The sequence below is a fragment of the Phascolarctos cinereus genome, unplaced genomic scaffold (genome assembly GCF_003287225.1).
Source record: "Phascolarctos cinereus isolate Bilbo 61053 unplaced genomic scaffold, phaCin_HiC Scaffold_3;HRSCAF=262, whole genome shotgun sequence".
Classification (NCBI taxonomy): Eukaryota; Metazoa; Chordata; class Mammalia; order Diprotodontia; family Phascolarctidae; genus Phascolarctos; species Phascolarctos cinereus.
The window spans coordinates 229,676,418-229,698,930 of NW_027555736.1; the positions used below are offsets into that span (position 1 = coordinate 229,676,418).

The 22,513-nt window shown below is 40.0% G+C and overlaps 2 protein-coding genes across 15 annotated transcripts in view; one reads left to right on the top strand and one right to left on the bottom strand.

Annotated features, from left to right (window-relative positions):
- NUMB (NUMB endocytic adaptor protein) overlaps positions 1 to 18,652 on the top strand; it is a 175,000-nt gene extending 156,348 nt beyond the window's left edge. For 5 of the 8 annotated variants that reach the window (XM_020986347.2, XM_020986348.2, XM_078151484.1 and 2 more), the window contains 6 exons: positions 4,082 to 4,222; positions 10,980 to 11,184; positions 12,557 to 12,853; positions 14,292 to 14,438; positions 16,005 to 16,151; positions 16,865 to 18,652. In XM_020986347.2, coding sequence (XP_020842006.1) covers positions 4,082 to 4,222; positions 10,980 to 11,184; positions 12,557 to 12,853; positions 14,292 to 14,438; positions 16,005 to 16,151; positions 16,865 to 17,580 — 1,653 coding nt within the window. In that variant the 3' untranslated portion in view covers positions 17,581 to 18,652. Of the gene's footprint in view, positions 1 to 2,006; positions 2,513 to 4,081; positions 4,223 to 10,979; positions 11,185 to 12,556; positions 12,854 to 14,291; positions 14,439 to 16,004; positions 16,152 to 16,864 lie in introns of those variants that run through there. The other 3 variants (XM_020986352.2, XM_020986353.2, XM_020986354.2) reach the window with 2 other exon arrangements.
- A 1,041-nt stretch (positions 18,653 to 19,693) lies between these two features.
- Positions 19,694 to 22,513, bottom strand: part of PAPLN (papilin, proteoglycan like sulfated glycoprotein) — a 90,032-nt gene continuing 87,212 nt past the window's right edge. For 5 of the 7 annotated variants that reach the window (XM_020986336.2, XM_020986335.2, XM_020986338.2 and 2 more), the window contains one exon: positions 19,694 to 21,057. In XM_020986336.2, coding sequence (XP_020841995.1) covers positions 20,882 to 21,057 — 176 coding nt within the window. In that variant the 3' untranslated portion in view covers positions 19,694 to 20,881. The remainder of the gene's footprint in view (positions 21,058 to 22,513) is intronic. The other 2 variants (XM_020986340.2, XM_020986337.2) reach the window with 1 other exon arrangement.

The window sequence follows — 22,513 nt, forward strand, 5'->3', positions numbered from 1 at the left end:
AATGGCCAAAGGCCAGGAGTTTCTTAGCTCAGATATGACCTCTGCAGTTAGTTAAACCTAGAAATTACCTTTGTTCTGGAAGAAGGGGAAAAAAGCTTATCAGATAAAGAGCACTTTTTACCACATGGCTTTTAACTTGCCTAATTTAGTTGATTATTCAAAACTTTTATGACCAAAATTGTAGTAATTTCATCACTTTTGAGGAGTTTTACTCTCTCCCTCATACTAAAAATAAAAATAAAGAGTGGCCTTAGAGGTAAATGGTTGCTAGCATTAGCAGTCATTTTGTTCAGTTTTTCCATCAGAATGTGGGTATTTTTCTTGATGCCATCCTGGAGGAGCACGGCCTCTCTTGGAGTGGTGGAATACATTGCTTTACAGTTGGGGGTGTGATACTGCTCCCTGGTGGCCCAATACAACATTACTAGTGGTTTTGCTCAGATAATAAATCCAGTGATACTGGTATTGGTGTCGATGTCTATGCCAAAGGAAATAACTATTTTCACAAGCTATCATGAGACCATCTCACCCAAGTAATAAATAGAATTGGCTCTAGACCTCACATGTTTGCTTTTAAGGTATTTCTCCTTAAAGTACATTTTTTTTTTTGGAAGCCATTTCATAATGTGTTCTTTATAGAATTCATTGAATGTTTTAGTCGGTGGAAAACTTGCTAAAACAGTCATAAAAATTTAAAATGCAAGTTCCTAAGGAAGAGAAAAGGGAAAAATCAAGATCTGAAGTACAATGCGTAGCAGGAAGACAGATTTCTATAAACTCAAGGCAACTATGGGATCATGTGGTAGCATGGAAAGAATACTGAAAATTTGTGGTTCAGCTCTGAGTCTGAATCCCATTTCTACCTCTTTGTGCCTGTGTGATGTTGGGCAAGGCACCGAACCTTTACAAGGGGGCTGGACCTTGAAGGTCCCATCTACCTCTAAATTTGTGATCCAAGACTTTCCACCAAACCTGAGAATCCAGGGCAAAAAGATGAATCCAACAAATGAACAGAATGATTGCCCAAAGTCAAATCTAAGAACACTAAAGCAATAAAAGAGATAAGAAAGGTAACCAACCAGTCCACAAGCATTACAATGTGGACAGAGAATAGAGAACTGGCCTTGAGGCCAAGAAGACACGGGTTCAAGTCCTGCCTCTCACTGTGATCTTGTGTAAGTCGCTTAACCTCTCAGTTCTCTAGGTAAATCTTTTAAGAGTATAAATTGAGAAGGTGCCAACCTGCATTGCTAGAAGGAATTTTCTTGACCAGGAATCCCCCTGTGCCATAGGTCAGGTACTGGGGCTCAGAGCTAGAGTTACAAAGAGAAAAATGACATGGTTCTTGCCCTCAAGTTGCTTGTAGTCTGTTGGGGGAGACAATGTGTTCACAGATAAATACATGCAAAAGAAATACAAGGTAATTGGGGAGGTAGTTCTGCTAGCAGGAACTGGAGGGATTAGGGAGGGCTTCATGTGGAAGGGCAGGTTTGTGAGCAGTTTGAAGGAAACAGTGGATGAAGTGAGTACATTCCCGGCGTGGGGGACCAGCTGGTAGGTTACAGAGAGAAACTGTCGCATTTGAGGGACAGCAAAACTTGGCCGTAGTTATGTTTGTGGACCACAGTGGAGGAACTAGTCGGTAGGGAGAGACTGGAGCTGGGGATGGGGGGGAAGTAGGGGTGATTATGGACTCGATTTGCTTAGAGAAGACGAGAGGAAATGGCACCAAAGGAACATGTAGAAAGATTGCCCCTGGCAAAGAGAAGCATCACTTCTTCATCAGAGACGGGAGTAAAGGAGGAGAGAATGGAAGATGAAAAGGCAATTCAAGATGTAGACAAAAAAAGGAAGTGAGGTCATAATAAATGACGTCTTATCTCATCAGTGAGGTATGAGGAGACGTGGTCTTCACCTGAGAGGATGGGGGAAAGAGAACGTGTGAGAAGCTTGAAGAGATGAGAAGGTTTGAACCGTCTTTGTGGATAGTGAGATATAGAATCAGGGAGAAGGAAAAGAATTGTCTCAATAATAGGATTCTTTTTTTTTTTAACTCTGTAATGGAAAAGTAGTCAATTGTTTTAAAAGTTCTTTGGCAGGGAAGGAAAAGTGCTGAAATACTACCTTTTCCTCTGTCCCTCCAAAAATCCAAACAACTGTGGCCATATAATAATAATGAATAAAGGTCCCATGTAGAACAAGGGAGTGCCAAAATGGAAGGAAGATTGCCCTTAAAGACAATAGTGCTTATCAAACCTAGTTCTACTTAATCAGTTTCCTTAGACTATTTACAGAAGGTTTTACAAAACTTCTTACTAACTGCTGTTTCTGAGGAATATGAAGCGGACAGAAGACGGGAAAAAGGGCAAGTATAAATACTCATCTTGAAAAGGAAAAAAAGGACCTATCAGCTCAACAATGGTACTTGGAGAAATGCTGACCAAAAAAATCATCAAATAAGTCATACACACTTACTTAAAGAGCACAGGCTGCTTGATAATAAGGCTATATGGTAAGCAAGCAATTCCTGCTAAGCCAAGAATGAAATTCATTCTTTTCTATGAAATCTAGGAAAGAAGGGGAAAATATTAAATAATGTGACTTTGCTAACAGTTTTTGTTCTATACTAGACAACTTTTATCATAAAATTAGAAAGATAGTAGTTTAAACCATTTCACCAGACTCTAGTCTTCTACAAGACATCTCTAGGGTCCCTTGAGTGTAATGTCAAAGCAGATGTTTTTTGACTTGTATCTCTCATATCACCTTTCATTCTACCCCAACACCTCCAATATTAAAATTCCAGATTATGAATAACACTACGAGAAAGTTTCATAAGCTCGGAATTTTAAAAACACTATTTTAGATCATTCTGTCAGATATCTAACTAGAATATCACTCTCAAAATGAAGTTGTTAATACCTTAACATCAATTTAGAGGAATATGAACCCGTGGAAATCATCACTAACAAAAACTGGAGAAAGAGAAATTCAAATTACAGTCACGACAAAATGTTTTAAGTAATTGGGATATAACCTACCAAGACAAGAATAAGCCCAACATAACAATTAACTGTAAAACAACTTTAAGAAAAATAAAGGAAAAAATTAAAAATTGGAGATATGTTGAATGACAAAAATTGATCACATTCTAAATCACAAAAAAAGTTAGAAATCTTTTTTAAATAAGATCAAGAAGCCATCCATTTTGCATGCTATATTTTAGTTGAATTTCGTGGTCCTTTTTTTTTTTAATCTTCTGGAAGCAGTGAGCTGACTCAAATGACCTCTTGAAATCTCTTGTAGTTCTACAATTCTCTTTATTTTAATGTGTGCCTAACATATATAGGATGTTCCAAAAATGCAGTTTTAAACTTAGTATTAATAATAATGATAGCTATCGTAGCTTTAATAACTTAAAACTTCACTAAGACTTGTGGGACACCCTGTATTTGCACACATATGAATATGGATACGGATATAAGTGTATATAAAATATAGATTGTTGGGTCATGGACCACTTTGGCAGTGTGGTAAAGTATATGGGATGGACGTCTTCTCAGAATAATGTTTTTAAATGCATAAAGTAAAATACTTAACATTATTAAAAAAGTCAATTCTGTTGAAATGAAGATGTCATTTTTTCCCCATTCAAACTCAAGGAACCTCTGAAATCTATCCATGGACCCAGATTAAGAACCCCTGGTCTAGATAAAAAAGCTGTGACACATAAATTTTTACATTTTGTTTTTATATCATTGTTACTTTAAAATAATTAGTTTTATCTCTATAGATATTAAATATAAGCTATATATAGACACACATGCACAGATTGGATAATATTCATCTGTTGCTCACAAAAATTTCATAATCTCTCCCTGTGATGCTCTTATCCTACCTTTCATGTGCACCCAAAAATGAATGTCTCCTTTCCTTTGGCTGGGTAGGTAGTAGGTAGCCAGATTTCTGAGCACATTCTTCTTTATTCTATATTAGGGTAAGATCCAAATGTTTCAGACTTTTGAATTTGAGTATTGTAAAATTAATAAAGCCTTTCTTTCCGTGTGCTTCAATTTTCTAGGACCTCATAGTTGACCAGACAATAGAGAAAGTTTCTTTCTGTGCCCCAGACAGGAACTTTGACAGGGCTTTCTCTTACATTTGTCGGGATGGCACTACACGACGCTGGATTTGCCATTGTTTCATGGCTGTTAAGGACACGGTGAGTTTGTGGCAGCCTGTTTTTTCATAATTGCATCCAGAAGCTGAGCTTTCTCCAAATTTGGTTAGTCATAAATTTCCCTCCCCAAAACACAGGTAAGAAACTAGATGCTACAGCAGCTGCTAATGATAACAGTGCCCAAGCATAACTTTTCTTCTTCCCATTTGGTCATCAAGTTACCTTCAAATAACCCAGCAACACATTAAGTAATGTGAATAGTAGACATTCAGGATTTGTCTATGGTCACTGGAGATTCACTAATGGACTCATGGCTGTGTACATTTCTTTTTGGTATATGTCTTCTTTTCTTATATTTTTTTTTTAAGAATTAAATATTTTGTTTTCAGTTCCAAATTCTCTCCCTTCTCTTCTCTCCCCCCATCCCTCCCAAGAAGGCAAGAGAAATAAAACCAATTATAAATATGTATAGACATACAAAACATTTCTGCATTGACCGTGCCCCCATTTCCCCCAAAAACAAGCAAGAGAAGGCAAGAAGTAGAAGAAGATATGCTTGTGCCTGTCCTTGAGTCCGCCAGGTGTCTTTGTGTAGGTGGAGAGCCTGTTTCCTCCTGAGTCTTTTTGAAGTGGTGGCTGGCCATCGTGTTGATGCAAGTCCTGCAGAGCGGGGCAGCTTCACAGCATCGCCAGCACTGTGCCGATTGTTCTTGTGCTGCTGCTCACTTCACTTCGCATCAGTCCGTCTCAGTCTTCCTGGGTTTTTTGGTGATCATCCCATTTATCATTTCTTACAGTAATGGGTATATATTTAAATTTGAAGTAACTCATTCTCAGAATTTCAGTTTTCTTAAACTTGAATGAAAGTCGGTAAGCCAGCCTAGGAGCTACTTTGATGAAATTAATAGCAGTTGTAAGCGCTGTATGTAAACTGGCCAAAAAAAGAAAAAAAGCCCTCAAAGGGACAAAAGTGTTGAAGTAGTATTTATTTGGTAATAGCTGGTGAGCCTCTTCAAAAGTGCTATTCTGATACCTCATTATGGCACGTAGGTGACATGCCCCTGGGCTCCGGAAGACTGGCAAGGCTTTAAGTATGTGGAGAAAGGCTCGTCATGAGAAAGCTGAATATAAGTTAACACACTATTTTGGCCAAGGCAGCTGAAGAAGACTGTCTATTAAAAAACAAAAGATTTGCACCAGCGCATCTGTTTGCATTTTTAATCAAATCACAGATCTCTTGAGGTACTGAAGTAATAAATAACTAGAAATGCTAAAAGCATCCAGGGTATCTGGTACAATAAGCTTGAGAGAGATTTTAATTTCTGTTTTTACGACCAGGAATTGATTTATAAATGCACATTTGTGAATGGCTAAAACTGTTATTAAAGAAAGGCAGTTTCTCTTGCAAAATTATCATTTTTTTAAGGAATTCCTTCCTGGTTTGAGTTCTATCATTCAGCAGAAGTTGAAGTCAGAGTTCAGATTTTTAAAAATCCAGACAGTAAAGAAACAATCTGACAGTTTATAAAGTCCAGCTGGAAAGTATGTGGATAACTAGAGCCCAACCTGGGAGGGAAAATGCTTCTGCTCTTCTGGAACTGGCTTAGCTCAAGCCATTGGGCCAACCCCAAGGATAAGGTGGAGAGAAGAGATTGAAGGGACAACATGCTCTTTCCTCTTCTTAGACTCCAGAAAAAGCTATTTTTCATTCTTGTCTAGACTTTCAAATCTTGAAAAGCTTCAGGGCTGGGATTGTCCCATTTTAATTTTAGAACAGTTTTTACCTCAAAGCCTTTCAAAGTTTCTTTGATTTCCCTAGGAGACTTTTTCTGCTTTTAAAACTTTGGACCTCCCGCCCACACTCTTTGGTATAAATAATAATCCAGCTGTATCACGTGTGATGCAGTTCCCCAGAAACCCTCAATGTTTTGACCTTTTGTTCTTCATTATTAGCTGGGTGACTGGGGTGATTCACTTGACCGTCAAATGTCTTAGGCAACTCTCTGAGTCTATGTAAGCTACAAACAAGTTGCTCATCTGCATTAGTTGATAGTTTCTGGATTGGGAGCTCCCTACGCTGATGAAATACTAGGTTCTGGCAGAGGAAAAAAAAGAATTCCATATTATACTTCCTTAGCAGATGTATCATTTTGTTGAAGGGATAGATGAAAACTTAATCAGATTCAGTCAGTATCATTTTTTAGCTAAGGAGCTCAAGGACAGTTAATAAGCACTGCAACTTTTCTTAAGGACAATAGGAATTTTAGAGCAATAATCGTGTCGTAATGTCTAAAACTATGAAGTCCATTAAAACTTCTTGTCATTGCTTGACCTTGTGTGTACATAGAGGAGGAAGCTTCCCACATCTATAATAAATGGGACCCTGGGAAGGACCCTCTGATTACAAACATCTTCATTATTGCTGGTGCCTGAAGTGGTCTCATCTCTTCTACATATTAGCCAGATAACCCTAGATAGGTCATGTGGCCTTTCTGAGCCTTGCTTTGCTCTTTTACAAAATGTAGGGTTGTACTAGATGTTTTTAAGGCCCCTTCCTACCAGTCTGTGTTTCTGTGAAAATCACTTAACAGGAGACAGAGCATGACATTCTGTAATTAGAAAGTTTACAATACATAATCTTCTTGGAGAAGAAATATAGTAACTTGAATTCATAAAGTTGTGTAGTTGTAATTACAAAAAAATACTTATTTTATATTACTACCAAGCTACACAAAAATCTGTCTTAGTACTCATTGCTGGGAGCTCTTCTGCTTCCAGACCCTCCTCCATCCACCCTGTAATTTCTTGAGGTAAGGAAGATGTTGGGAGTCCCAGCCCCTACCTAGCCCGGAGAAGTTGGCAGCACACTGAGACTAAGTAGAACTTTGACCACCCACTTCACCTGTCCCACTCCTAGGCAGGCCAGAAAGCAGTTGAGTGGTCAAAGCCCATCTTCGCTGGCTTTTGCCTGAATACCCCATCCTGTGGAAACTGTTAATGATGTAGTTGTAAATGTCACGAAGGAGCCTCGCTCTCCCACATACATCTAAAAAGGATCACAGATGAAAGAACAGTAAAGAAAGACAAAGAGAACAACAGTGAAGCCCCTCTGTCTAGTTCATAAGTGCATGAAAGGGAGGCTGGAAGGGGAAAGTGAGCTCAGGCTCCACTAAGGGAGATAATTTGTGGGTCATCAGAATCCCTAAAAACCCCAACCAAACAAATGGATGTTCTTGTTTCGAGAAAAATGCCCAGCTCTGTTAGAATCAGGGGACCAAGTTAAAAAAAAAATCCAGCAATCATCTCCTAAAAGAAATCCCTAACCAGAAACACTCAGAAATTTCATATTCCAAATCTAGAGCTTCCAAGTCAAAGAAAAAGAATACTATAAGCAGCCAGAAAGAAAGATCGCAGGTACCAAGAAACCATAGTCAGGATCACACAAAACTTTATGATAATTACATTTGAGAAAAGAAAATCTTGGAATACAGAATTCTAAAGAGTAGAAGAAAACTGCTTTTACAAACGAGAAACGCACTCTGAAACATTGAACCCAATTTTACAATGGAAAAAAATGGAGCTTTAATAGACTAGAGGACTTTCAAGTGTTCCCAGTAAAAAGACAAGAACTATTTACAATCTTTCAATTCTAAACATGAGTTGAGAGAAACCTTGAAAGAGTAATATGTGTGAGCATGAGCTTCCATGAATTTAACAAGGATGTATGTTGTCAACATTAATCTTTCATATAGTTTAAAAAATGTTTGCCGTAACGATTAGATAAGAAAAAATGTTGAGGAAATAAAGAAAACAAGCATCACTTTTGTAGATGGACACGATGTTTTAGAGAATCCTAAAAGTTCAATTAAAACACATCCACAAAAAATTATCAGTCTTTTTATTATTGCCAACAAAACTTAGCAGGCAGAGATAGAACAAGAAATTCCTGTCAAAAGAACAAATGGATATATAAAATGCCTGAGTGTGGACTTACTGAAACATATATAGCAATTTTGTGAATACCACTACAAAAAAGCTTTTACAAAAACACAGGCAAATTATTGGAGAAATATTGGTTGTGTATGGTTATGCCTTGCCAAGATAATAAAAATTACAGTACTACCTAAACTTTAGTTGCATATAATACCATATCGATTATACTAAGAAAGGGTAACTTTACAGGACTAGAAAAAATATCAAAATTCGTTCAGGCTATTGTGCAATCTCTAAGTGCCCTTTCTCAGTCATATTCCTTAGAAAAAGCCATCTATATTGACGACTTCCACTCCTCCACTTCCTTTCTTCATTCTTCAACCCTTTGCAATCTGGCTTCTGACCTAGTCATTCAATCGAAACTGTCTTCTCCAAAGTTACCAGTGGTCTCTTAATTATAAAATCTGATTGTCTTTTTCTCTGTTCTCATTCTTCTTGACCTCTGTTGTATTTGACACTCACCTTTTTTTCTTGCATGTTCTGTCCTCTCTAGTTTTATGACACTGATTTCTCTTGGTTCTCCTACTTATCTGACCACTCCTCTGTCTCCTTTAATGGCTTATAATCTGTATCACAGCCTTTAACTGTGTGTGTTCCCCAGTTTTGTCTTAGGCTGCCTTCTCTTCTCCCTTTATACTTTCTCTTGATAACTGTGAAAGACTTAAGAAATATAATCAGTCAAGACTGATGATAAATCATGTTTCCTACCTTTTGGCGAAGAGATGATGAACTGAAGGGGTAGAGTAAAACACTTTCAGACGAGACCAGTATGTGGTATTTTGTTTGATTATGCTTATTTGTTATAAGGGAAGGCTTTTATGGAGTGGGTTAGGGTTATGAGAAGAATTGGGGGGGATAGTGATACTCCACCCAAAAAAAGAAGGAAAGAAGCATCAGTGAAACATTTTTTAAAATACAGAAAAGATCATAAAGAATTTCAGAAGGGGACACAGGCAATCACTTATTTGGCACTTCTGTGACAAAATTAATATGTACTTTAAAATAAAAACAAGCTGTGTGTAATAGAGATTTGCAGTGTTGTATACAAACCTTTTTCTGTTCTTTGTGTAAGGAAATGTCTACATTAATTGACATCGAGTTCATAATAACAAATGATATTTTATAAATACTTTTTTAAGTTACTTAATGTAAGTGACAAGTTATCCGATAATTTCCCAAAAGCAGGTTTTAACGTGGGAAAACAAAATAAATGGGGCAGTATATGAGATCATTAAACTCCATGGCTGGTGTGTGTGTGCGTCTGGCTTTTGAATTGATTTTTGAAGTTGGGCTTGATTAATAGAAAAGCATATACTAAGAGTTTAGGACATAAAAGTTATAATCTCAACTCTGTTACTGACTAGCTGAGTAACTTTAGGTAAGTAATTTAAGCTCTTTGGGCCTCAATTTTCTTATCAGTAGAATGAAGGAGAATGAAATTAGCTCCAGGGTTCTTTGGCCCTCTGATATTTTTCCTACTGCATAGGTTTTGTCAGGGTATTTTTCCCTCTAGGATCAACCCTCTATTATTCAGTAATATATACAGTTTTTTTCTGAACTCATTAAATTTCTAGTGTCAGTATGTACTGGGTTCCTGCAATTTGTATTGCATTTTCCACATTAATTTCTTAGAAGTTCCTTAGTAAATATCCTCATTGTTCTACCTATTCCATTTGAAGAATCCTGGATGGGGACTTAGCATAACCTATAATGATGCTTCCACAAAACATTTAAAAAGGACAAGCAGTATTCTAACCCTTTAAAAAGCCGTTGGTTTCCAATAAATGGCTAAGTCATAATGATCCCTTTACGCAAAGCTCACAATTTGTTTTTATTACAGATCTTCACTTTAAATAAGCAATTAGTAAAGCATAGTAAACAATCAGAGGTGGTGTGTTATGTTGGACAGAGAGCAGGCCTTAGTGTCAAGAGCAAGTTGTACATAATAGTTTTGCAGTTCCATGCGTAATCACCTTCTTTATTATACTGTGTTATGGAAATGTTTGTTTTATTCCATAAATTATAAATTGATTAATTAAAAAAAACAAAGAAGCAGCAGCAGCTTGACACTGGATTCAGATCCCACCTCTGAGACCTACTGGCCGTGGGGTCATTTAATTTCTCAGTGCTCCATGTACCGAGTTGCAACTCTAAGTTGAAGGCAAGGTACGGGCCCATGTTGGTAGGGAGTCTTGTCACTGGGAATTCCACTTGTCAATGAATATTTTTCAGAAAAAGTAAGTTAATTACCCTCCATTTGCTGTATTTTTCCATAGGCCCCAGAACAGTATAGAAGAAGCAGTTTTCATATATAAATAGAATTCCTGTGGCCATGTATGTTTGAACCCATTTTAAAGAAAATATATAGAGATTATGAAACATTAAGGTAGCAAATTGATTTTCCACGCTAACAGCTGGGAACTATTTTTTTTTTTGTGAGGCAGTCAGGGTTAAGTCACTTGCCCATGGTCACATAGCTAGTAAATGTCAAGTATCTGAGGCTGGATTTGAACTCAGGTCCTCCTGACTCCAAGACCAGAGTTCTATCACCTGTACCACCTAGTTGCCCCAATGAACTAAATTACCAAAAAAAAAAAATCCTTTTTTAGGCTGGATCTGAAGTCTTCAGAGATGATGAGAAACCTAAGGATAGACTCCCTCATATAAAGAAGTTTATTTGTGGCTCTTTTTATAAAGGTCAATTAGAGCCTCTAAGCCACTCCTTTACTATCTTTTAGGAAGTTTTGGCTTGCTTTTTAACCCTGTTACAAAAATAAAATGCCACTGCACTCTTCCCTTTTTACAGGGAGAAAGATTGAGCCACGCAGTAGGTTGTGCTTTTGCAGCCTGCCTGGAACGGAAACAGAAACGGGAGAAGGAGTGTGGTGTGACAGCCACTTTTGATGCCAGCCGGACCACATTTACCAGAGAAGGCTCCTTCCGAGTCACCACAGCCACTGAGCAAGCAGAAAGAGAAGAGGTCATGAGGCAAATCCAGGACACAAAGAAAGGTACAGTCTCATTATTTAGCAGCTGGAATCACTGCGTTACTCACAAGCACGTGAACTCAGAGAAATCCTAGACAAGATGTTGAAGAGAAGTTGGTGGTTCTGTGTTTGACAGACAGGTGTTAGTACATCTATTTAGAGAAGATCTTTTCTCCCTGTCCTTTGGCTTCTTAACTAGCCATTTTAATTTGTTACCTCAGTTAGTAATGGCATTAGCAAGACACAGTTGCCATCCCCTGTATTTGGAGGTGATATTTATGATGACACTGATTATTAGCTCTGGCTAAAAGAGGCAATGCAGTATACTGGCAGATAGACTTAGGAAGATAGGGGTTCGAGTCCTGTTATGACACAGACCAGCTTGAGTGATTGCTGGCAAGTGCTGCAGGCATCTCTTTAAAACTATAAGTAACATGCAAAGTTATCCTGGTTCAGCTTTGTCCCTGAGCCTGGAGTCATGGGACCCAGATTCAGGTCCCAGTGCTGCCGCTTACTGTGTGACCTTAGACAAGTCTTCTCTGGGCTCCATTTCCTCTTGTTTAAAGCAAGGAGCCTGGAGTACATTAGAGTACTCTGCAGTACATTAGAGTTCCAGGTCTGTGAGCCACTGATCCGTATCAATGGAGGGAATTTCTAACCTGAGAGCTCCCCAGCCCAGAGAAATCGCAGAAGTCTTTTTAGAATGCTTCAATTCAGGAAGCTGAATGATGAAGCAGCACAGACCTAGCCTAGCCCCTTTACTGTGGATTCAAAAAGTGTGGTTTAATCATTTGTATGTCAAACATAGAATAACATCTGTTAGTCACACACATTGGAACAGAAACTCTTCTAGTGATGAATATGATGGCTGTTCATGGCAGAACAACTTGACATTTAGGTTTAATACTCCATTTGAGTCTTCACTTTAGGTGCAGATCCTGATTAGAAGTAAGGCTCCAGCCGGACATCTCAGCTACACAGATGCAATTTTGTGGTGCTAGAATCAGTGAAATCTAATTGAAACTGAGCTCACTTGGACACTTTCTTTGCTAGAGCATGTCCTTTTTGGAAACCTATATGATGAGAACCCATGTGTAACTGCTTTTCTTCATGTCTGGCTCACTGGCAAGTTATAGTTGTTTGTAAATCATAAAGAGGGAACCACGAGATCTAAGGTCCCTTCCAACTTTAAAATCCTATTATCTTGAAATCTGTTTTTAGCTTTGTGACATGAGGGTAAGATTTCTTTTTTGTGAGTAATAAAAATAAGCCACACCTTTCCTACACTTTAATAACATTTAGAGGATGAGGCTATCTTGGAAAGATTTTTAATTCCGTAGTTTCGTGGGCTCTGATTATTTTGAAGAAGGCACAATTTCCCTTTTGCTTTTCCAAGCTGAAACAGATGTGAAGAGTACAGTGGCTTCATCGGCAATGCCCAGTAACACTGCCCCATCCCCCTCTTCTCCTACCTCCCCAACTGCTGACACCACTGCCTCTCTTGAGCTGAATAATCCCCATGCCATCCCTCGACGCCATGCACCGATTGAGCAGCTTGCCAGACAAGGTTCGTTCCGAGGCTTTCCTGCCCTCAGTCAGAAGATGTCGCCTTTTAAACGCCAGCTATCCCTGCGTATCAATGAGTTGCCTTCCACTATGCAAAGGAAGACTGACTTCCCCATCAAAAATACAGGTAAGGTTAGAATCCACCCGGCTTAGCAGCACCACTAATAGTCACTCCTTTGGTTTACCAAATGTGTTCTGATTCTCTGCATGAATAGGGGGCCCCTGCCAGCCAGCCCTGTCAGATAAGTTGCTGGTGTTGTCCACTGTAGTTTTCCAATGAAAGAAACTGAGACCAGAGAAGGGGATTGTTTTGATATTCTATTTCCCTTCCTATAGGGAATCCAGGAAGAGTCTGTCAGCCTCCTGCTAAAGAAAAAGAATCTCTAGTTTCCTTTTTTGTGTTCCTGTTTGGCAGTCAACAAGGGTAGATTAAAAAGACTTTGGAAATAAGTGCAATTAGAGAGACATAGAAAGTCAGATGGACTCAGAAGAACAGTTAAACTTTGTTTTTGTCCTTTTAATATTTACCCAAAGAGATGAAGGAAAGACTGAGGTTTCAGTCTAAAAACTGCTTGTTAGCCATAAGGGTATGTGCTCACGTATACTGCTTACATACCTGAGCATCTGTCCACATCTTTCTGTCTCTTGACTTTTTGCCCAGTTCCTGTAGTTGTGTGAACTTCATTGGGTCTTGAATTATAAGATCTAGTTAGTCTTTAATAGGTATCCTTCAGGAACTTGAGGGACTCCCTTCTCTCTCAGTTACTGTTGAGCTTTTATTACATTGTGATGTAGGGAAGCTTTCTTGTTCAAGATAGTCCTCTTATGGAATGCAATATAAAACCATATTGCTACTATTCTCTAGTGAAACCAGCCCATCTCTTGGGAGCTCCTAGATATTCAATATGTCTCACTTATGATATCTAGTGGCAAGAGAAGGAGTAGAGGTGGTTAGCCTTACTTCACAGATAAGGAGACTGGAATTCAGGGGAGTTCATTGATTTTTAACAAAATCACAAGGGTAGATTATAGGGCCCAGATTAAGGAAGTCCCTGGGCTCCTACTGTCATGCTCAGTTTATTAAACCTCGCCTGTCTATGAGCCCAGATAGCCCTGATGATATACACCTATGGTAGCCTTATTAAATTGCTTCTGAACTGAGCTCAGATCACAGACTATTGTTTAGTTGGGAAGACCTATCAAGATACAAGTAACTTCTAACTTATCTCTCCAGATTGCCACTGGCCCAAGAAAAAAAAAATCTCATATGGAAAACGGGAGAAAACAGGCATAGCATTTGGGGAGTTTATTAGGACCAGGTGAAATGTTGAGCTCAGGTGTACACCACTGGAGTTTTACCCTTTCCTGAAGTCAGGATAGATGTGGTTAAAGGTATTTGTGAAATTATGCTTCTTGAGCACACTGTTAATACTTTGTTTTGAGGATGATTGATACAACTTTCTTCCTCAAGTGAGGAGTTAATGTAAGGTGCCACCTTTGTGTTGATGAGGGTGTATTTCAGTGTTACTCACCTTTCCAATCTTGAATAATTCTTTGATTTCCAGTGCCAGAGGTAGAAGGGGAAGCAGAGAGCATCAGCTCCTTGTGCTCACAGATCACCAATGCCTTTAGCACACCCGAGGACCCTTTCTCATCTGCCCCAATGACCAAACCAGTGACAGTGGTGGCACCGCAGTCCCCTGCCTTTCAAGGTTGGTGTTATCTTAGTTTGCTTAGTAATTGAAACCTGGTATTCTTTCACTCTTCTAACTGTGCCTTGTGCTTTGTGGCTTGCCTCATTCCCTCTCTACAGTCTTGAGTTCCCCATTTTGCATGTATGTCCTCTGTCTGTCATCACATCCCCTAAACGACCCACATATTCCCAGCCTAAAGTTTCATCTGCCTTATTGAGACTTACAGTGCACAGTGGCTTTATATTTCATTTACATCCAGTGGATTTCTAATAAGTAACAAAATCAGGATTATTTCTGATTATATACCTTCTCTGAGTGGGTACTAACCTGGACACTTAGCCCACTGGGAGAAACATTTGAGTACACTGTCTGCCTGCTTTGAGAAAGAGGCATTGGGAAGATGCCTCTAATTTTCCACTCTGATTTATTTTGTCTTTTGTGACCAGTGAGCTGCAGTCTACATTAGCAAAAAAAGAACACACTAACTTCAAGTAAAACTGTGGTTCCTAGGGATACCAAATTCACACTTGGTTTTGAATCACTGGACAGAGCAAAGAAATGAGCCTTTACAGCTTATATTATAAACTTTTTAAAAGTGGTAGTAAAACTTCAGCTTCTGTCATTATTGCCTCTCTGTGTCCTTTGAGGAACAGTCTGGAAAGAATTAACTAAGAAATCTAACTTGTGCATTAGACCATAGCCCACACCTGTTGAAACAGTTCACAATATAGCAGTTACCTAGGTAATGTCATTTAAAATACAGACAAGTTCCCTTTAAAGTTATATTTGCTTTAATTGAACGAATGAGGCTTTGGTTGTAATCATGTGGTGCACATGGAAAAAGCCAAATATGATGGCTCCCCAATTTTTTTACCCTTACTAGAAGATATATGGGAGCTTAAGGGTAGAGAATGCTGGAATCATTACCTGAAAGGAAAGGAGCAAAGGTTGGGAGAGGTGTTTTGTTTTGTTTTGTTTTACTAAGGAAGATAGGGAGTAAGAAGTTGTATATATGAAAACTTCCAAAGGGAAAGAAAGAGCCTTGATCATTACTAGAAGGAAACAGTCATAGAGTCTTAAATTAGAATGGACTTAATCCCATGGAAAATGATGGCTCATGAGTAAATGAAAGGGCCTACTAAGTTTTTATTTATATATATGTTTTTATGTATTCACACACACACACACACACACACACACACTCTCTCTCACTCTCTCTCTCTCTCTCTCCATGATATAGAGCCTGAACAGAAAGAAAAATAGAGGGACTACTTGGTCTTTCTGGAAAGTGGTACCAGAGAGAAATGATTTCTCTAATTTGTTCTTTTCCAAAAAACTATAATTAGAACAGGAACATTTTGATGGTCCTAAGACAGATTTTGTCAAGCTTGATAGAGGAGTAACTGTATTTCATCTGATTATCTATTAGTGCAGCCTTTGCCAAAATTACTAACAAAAATGATCTTTGCTCTCTTGTGTCCATTTTTGTGCAAATATCGCATGTTGGCCTAATTGAACCAGCCCTCAGTCATCTGCACATTTTGCATGAATTAACTCCGTTGATGTTGTCTGCTCCCATTTTAGCTAATGGCACTGACCCTGCCTTCCATGTGTTTGCTGCTAAGCCAGCCCATACTGCTCTAGCACCCACAGCATTGCCTGTTCGTGAAACCAACCCTTGGGCCCATGCCCCTCCTGCTGCTAACAAGGAAGTTGCAGCTACACATTCGGGTAAGGCCGACACAGATGGTGGTGAGGATCCTGGGATCAGCCATGTGATCCTGGACCAAGACCCAGCCATGCACCTAGATGGGAAAGGGGAAAGAATCCTTAAAAACAAAAAACACAAAAGCAAGGCAGTTTCTCTTCTTGGAAATAATCGGTTCTGAAGATGATGTGATACGAAAGAAGAAAGCAAGAGATCTGATATTTTTGTGGGAGCATTGGTCTGATGGGCCACGGCTCCTGACCTAGGAGCCTGAAAGAAAATTTATCACCAGGATAAGACCCCCCAAAAAAACCCATAGTAACTTGTGGAAACGTGTTCACAGGCATCAAGACAGTGAACCATTTTTCTTTTATTCATTGAGAAATCTCGAGTGGATTACATCAATCTTAAAGAAGCTACCTTGGTTCTTTAGATTATCTTCAAACTTGTTTTTCTACTGAGGATGAGCTGTGGTCACTGGGGATTTTTGTCAGGCTCTGAACAGCTGATTTGGTCCTTTGAGACTTTTCAAAGCAGTTCAGCAGCCCCTGAGCCATCAACACATTTTGATGCGTTCTCTTTCATCCCTTCATAAAATCTTCACATCCAGTGACACAAAATGTCCAGCTAAGAGGATTTGTTCTGCGGTATTAACCAGTAAAATAACCATGGTTATCATAAGAAAGGGAAAATAAATATAACCAATTAACATTCCTCATTGTTTGTTTTGTTACAGGCACAGAGTGGGGTCCCTCATCTGGAGCAGCCTCACCAGGGATCTTTCAAGCCGGTCATCGGCGCACGCCTTCTGAAGCTGACCGATGGTTGGAAGAGGTTTCCAAAACAGTGCGGGCCCAGCAGCCCCAGGCTCCTGCTGCCCCCCTGCAGCCAATTCTCCAGACACCTCCACCTCCAGCTCTCTCCCAGCCAGCACCATCTTTCCAAGGAAGTGCATTCACCACCTCTCCACCTGTGCCAGTGGGTGTGGTTCCACCAATGCAACCAGCATTTGTCCCTACCCAACCCTACCCTATCGCCAATGGGATGCCCTATCCATCCTCAAATGTGCCTGTGGTTGGCATCACCCCCTCACAAATGGTGGCCAATGTGTTTGGCACCGCGGGCCATCCCCAGGCAAATCACCCCCATCAATCACCAAGCTTGGTCAAACAGCAGACATTCCCTCAGTATGAGATGAGCAGTACTATCACCAGCCCTTTCTTTAAGCCCTCTGCCCAGCACCTCAACGGTTCTGCTGCTTTCAATGGGGTAGACAATAGCAAGTTGGCCTCAGGAGACAAGCAGTTGGAGACTTCTGCTGCTGCTGACCCAGTGGATCCTTTTGAAGCTCAGTGGGCTGCATTAGAAGGCAAGTCCAGACAGCGCACGAACCCCTCACCAACTAATCCTTTCTCCAGTGACTTACAGAAGACATTTGAGATTGAACTTTAAGCAGTTCTCGTGGCTCGTGCATATGGTCTGTCTTTTAGCTGAGGGAAGTGGGTTCAAGGAGCAAAGGGGACTTTCTTTTTCTGATCAGCACACTTTTTGGTAATCCCAAAGGCCCTATGGAACAAGTCTGGGCAACAGTGCAGGAAGGAATGATTTTTAAGAAAATTACTTTTAAAAATCCCTACAGATGACCTGCCCTGCAGTTAGAGTAAAGGAGTCATGGAAATGCACCCCTCCCCTGCCTCTCTTCCTCTACATCCCACCTATCCTGGAGAAACAGAGTGGCTGAAGAGAAGGAGCAGAAAGCTGCACCCGAAGCCTGTTTGCAGGATGGAGAATGTGATGGAAAGTAAATGAAATCTACCTTTATTTTTCAGTACATCTGCCTGCCCCACATTTGACCACCTCATGGGCAAAGGAAAGTAGCCTGCTCCCAGCCTGAAGAGAGGAGGAGGAGGAAGAGGGGCAGCAGCTCAATGTGCTGCCTGCCGGAATTGAGGAGTAGGGGGAGGAAGCATCACTAGCCCAGCAAAGCTGTCTTTGGGGGGGAAAGGTGAGCTTCCACCTTAAGTAACAATGAATATTATATAAATATATGTATAAATATATTACAAAAAAAGCCAAAATTTTTATTTTTATGCATTTAGAATATTTTAAATAGTTCAATATTAAAAAGTCATAAGAGTTGTAAGTAATCTTGCCAAAGGGAAAAGGAGGTTAGCTGTAAGAAATTGTACATAAGATTGATTTATCATTGATTCCTATCAAAAGTAACCAGAGAAGGGAGGTTAGAGGGTGTGACGAAGGGGATTCCTGACTTGTTCTATAGCCTACATTGTAAGTAGCACATTGCAACAACAATCCTGAGTCATGACCAATAAAGTTCCTAGATGGTAGTCTTAAATAAAGACAATGGAAGAGCAGTACTGTCCTGGTTTTCAAACTGCTGCAGAATTCTGTTAGCTCTAAATTATATACAAATACATACACACATATGTATATATATACACATGTATGTATACACATGTACATGTATACATATATACACAAATATAGTCTGTATTTTCTTTTATGTATTGATGCTCTTTCCTTGTGTTGATCCTTTGCCTGCTTTTGAAACACTCCTGTGACAGTTACAGACAGAATCATCTACGCAAGGGAGTGACTGGGGCCATGTTTTACCTAGGTGGGCCTGTGACCTAGGTCTCAGTTGTCAGTTTTCTTCTTCTCCAACTTTGGTGAAGGTTTGGAGAGGGGAGAGATCCTGCTTCCTTTAGCTTTTCATGGTTTTCTCTCATCTGTTTTTATTAATGAAAAGTCCATTGCCAGCTATACCTATTGGACCTCTGGTAACAACATGAAATCCCATCTCATTTAATTTTACTTTTAAACGTTGGCCTTACAATCAAATGTAAGTTTTATATATATATATATACATACATATATATATATATATATATATATATATATATATATATATATACACACACACATACATATATATATATATATTTGTACTGATGACAATTTATAATCTGATTTAACAAAAATAAATGTTGGTGGAAAGAAGCTGTTGCCAGTGGGACTGTTCTTTCCCCATTTCTTCTCTAGCAACATCTATCCATTCATATTCTATTTTCTTTTCTGGCTAATTATGTCCTGGGCCTTAACAGCCCATAAACCCGCATGTTGTGGGTAGAAAATCTTTTTTTACTGGGTACCATTTAGAGTTCATATATCCAGCATTTGTTTTGATTCATAACCTGGTAGTCATAGGCTGGTCCTAGATTTCTCAATGAGATTTTCATTCAGAAGTTAAAACATATAATTAGAGACAGGACCATAGCTGCTTGTTAACTCTGCTTCTGGTGGTCCCTGGTTAGCGTTTATAATCACTGTTGTCCCCATGTGGGGCCTGAGTACAGGAGTTATATGTTGAAATAACTAAGAAATTTGGTACAGATCTGGGAAAGTCAGAACTTACCCTTATCACTTGTCCTGCCCAGGGCAGATGCTCGACCTGTAATTTCAGTGGCAGTAGAGACTTAAAAAACATAGTGAACTTTCCTTATGCTGTATTGCTCGTTTTGGTCTAATAAGACAACCACAGAAGTGTAAGAAAATGGACTTTATTTTCCAATTTCTGTAGACTCTGTGACAAAAAGAAATCTTGATAATATAGTTCCTAATAGTTAATATTTTCAAAGTAAGAAAATCTTCCCCACAGACTGTGTTCTCCTTGGAATGACAGAAGGAAGGAAGGTAGACTGAGAAATAGTCAACCATGATGCGGTTGGTTCCATTTCTAACCAGTGTCCAGCTATGATAACGGAGGAAGACACTGTCCCAAATGAGAGCCATCCTTTTCAAAGCCACACCATGTGCAGGGCTTGTGTTTCCATTTGGAGACAAGATTCCAGGTGTTCTGCCAATCCTGCTGGGACTTAGCCACGTGAATAAGTTGAGGTGGTTGTGCTCGTCCTCCCGTTAACACCTGGTGCTCTGTTAGTTTTGTGTTCGGTGTTTGGAACACAGTTACTTTGGAGATTCCTGCTTTAGTTAGTTCTGGTCTTCTCTGCATCCTTAGGGTATGGGGCAGCTTTGGGTTGATTGGAGCAGTTTAACCTGGATCTCTGTAAGAGGAATCCCCTCCCCTCAGGATCAAGGCTACAAGGTCTATGTTCCAAAGGGGAGAAACAGATTCAAACCCTATCTCTTCAGAGAAGGCTTTAAGATGAGTTTGTTTGATACCAGAAGCCATCTAGGCTGCAGAGCATTAGGGTGATGGTAGAAGCTCAGATCGGTGTCAGACTTGGCCTCAAAGAAGGGTTAGGTTCAAGCTAGCTATGGTTCAGATGCAGCGGAGTCACTGATCTTTATGCAACATGTGTGTTAACTCAGATGGACTGTACCTCAATGCCCATTCAGCCAATATTAGTAATGCTAGTCATTGACAGCAGCGGAAACTTTCTTCCAAAAAAATAATGAAAATACTGTGCACTAGTCCTGTGCCCTAGAGCTTGCTGTGGGAAGTAGCAGGCTTCCATTTTCATCTAAGCAGTCTCATTACAAAATGACTTATGATTGTGTCTGAAGAGCAAACAAAGAAAGCACAGGTGATTAGGGCAGGAGCTTATCGCAGCTGCTGCTGCTACAGTAGCTTTACAGTTGATGGGTTTTTAGAAAGGACAGCCTGCTATAGAACGGACGGCTGTGTTTACCTTCTGCCCACCCCACTCTGGCTGGCATGTCTTCCTTCTCACCAGCCACAGTGTTAGGGAGTGAGGGCAGGAGACGGCTTTCATCCCTGTTGCCAGACAGGACGGGCATGGGGCTGGTAGCGGGAACAGCTGGCACAACAGAAGCTAGAGTAGTATTCATTGCCACAAAGCTGGGCTTGCAGGATCAAGTCACAGTTGGCGAGCTCCGGCTGGTCGATGCACTCCCTGCTAGGGTCCCTGGGTGGTTCCACAGCTTCTAAGACAAAGCAACCTAGGTTATAGTGCTGTCTAAAGAAAGGTTATCCTATAACCTGCCATTTCAGTTCCTTGAAGGCCCAGTGACTTAATGCAGGTTCATTCCTTAACCCTGCAAATTCCGGGGGGGGGGGGGGTGTCATTATTAACTCCACTCCACTTCCCAACCTAATCCTCTCATCTCAAAAAACAATGTTCCAGTGGGACATACAAGGACATACACAGGTCAGCGCTTTTAATACAGGGGGACCCTCTTTCCCGAGTTGGTTCCAGGAAGCTAGATGATTTACAACTGGCCCACCTTCTTAAAAAGCATGTGAGATGGAGATGGCCTCATAAGAATAAAACCATAACTTTCTTGGCCTTTCAGGAGAGTAGGGAAGCCAGAGTAGGGCCAGACCCTGTAGTATTCTAGTAGTAGACAAAGTTTGGTCGGGTGCTTTTCTGAGTTGTCTCCCTCTTTCAGAATTCAGTGCTGCCCGTCTGAGGCTCCCAGCTTTATAATAATCCGCCGTTGGAAAGCTCCCCACCACCTGCTCTTACGACTGTCCTTTCCCCAAGCCAGTGCCCCAAATGCCTAGGTTTTAGATACACACAAATGGATTGTGGTGCATCTCATTGTGTTTCAAATTAACTTTGTTGTAAATTATTTAATTTCATCTCAAACTGTCTTTAAGGTTCCAAGTGTTTTTCTCAAGTGGTATGGATATCTACTTACAACTCAAATATATGTGTGTATGTGTGTACATATACACACATCTGTACATAAGTGTATGTATGCTACATATCTGTACATAAATGTACAGAGATTTAGATGCAAAGAAGGAAGGATGGAAGGAGAGAAAGAATTGGGTTGCTTAGGAAACCAGCTTTATCTTACCCTGCTTCCTTCACACACACATTATGCTCCAGCCAAACAGAACGGCTTTCTCTCTCTTGAACTTTTGCATTCCTAGGATGGGCACCCTAGCCATGGGACCCTATGCAAAGCACATTGCCTCCCTGGGCCTCAGTTTCCTTGTCTGCAGAATAAGGGAATTGGATTAAAGGATCTCTAAGGTGTCTTACAGTTCTTTGTTAATCTCTGAATTTTCTTCCCCTTTTATTTAGTGATCCCTCCTTATAAAAACTTTATTACTTATATTGGAGTGTGACCAAAAAAAGTCCCAGCAACTCTCAGAACTAATTCTGAGGAGTCTTTGTAGGATTGCCATGGCACCCAATTCCCTGTTTCTCTTAAGCACCTTTCCCACTTGAGTGTGCTGCTGCATGGGAAAGAATGCCCACTGTCCAGCCGCTGCTCAGTGAATATCTGCTAGAAGTAACAAAACCATCATTCTTCCCTTCTAGGTCTGGACCAATCACTTAATATTAGCTGTAAGGACTACAACTATTTGAGCCCTGACATTTCTCCTTGCTGAAAGTAGGGACTGCTAATTAGCCTTATCTAGTTAGCC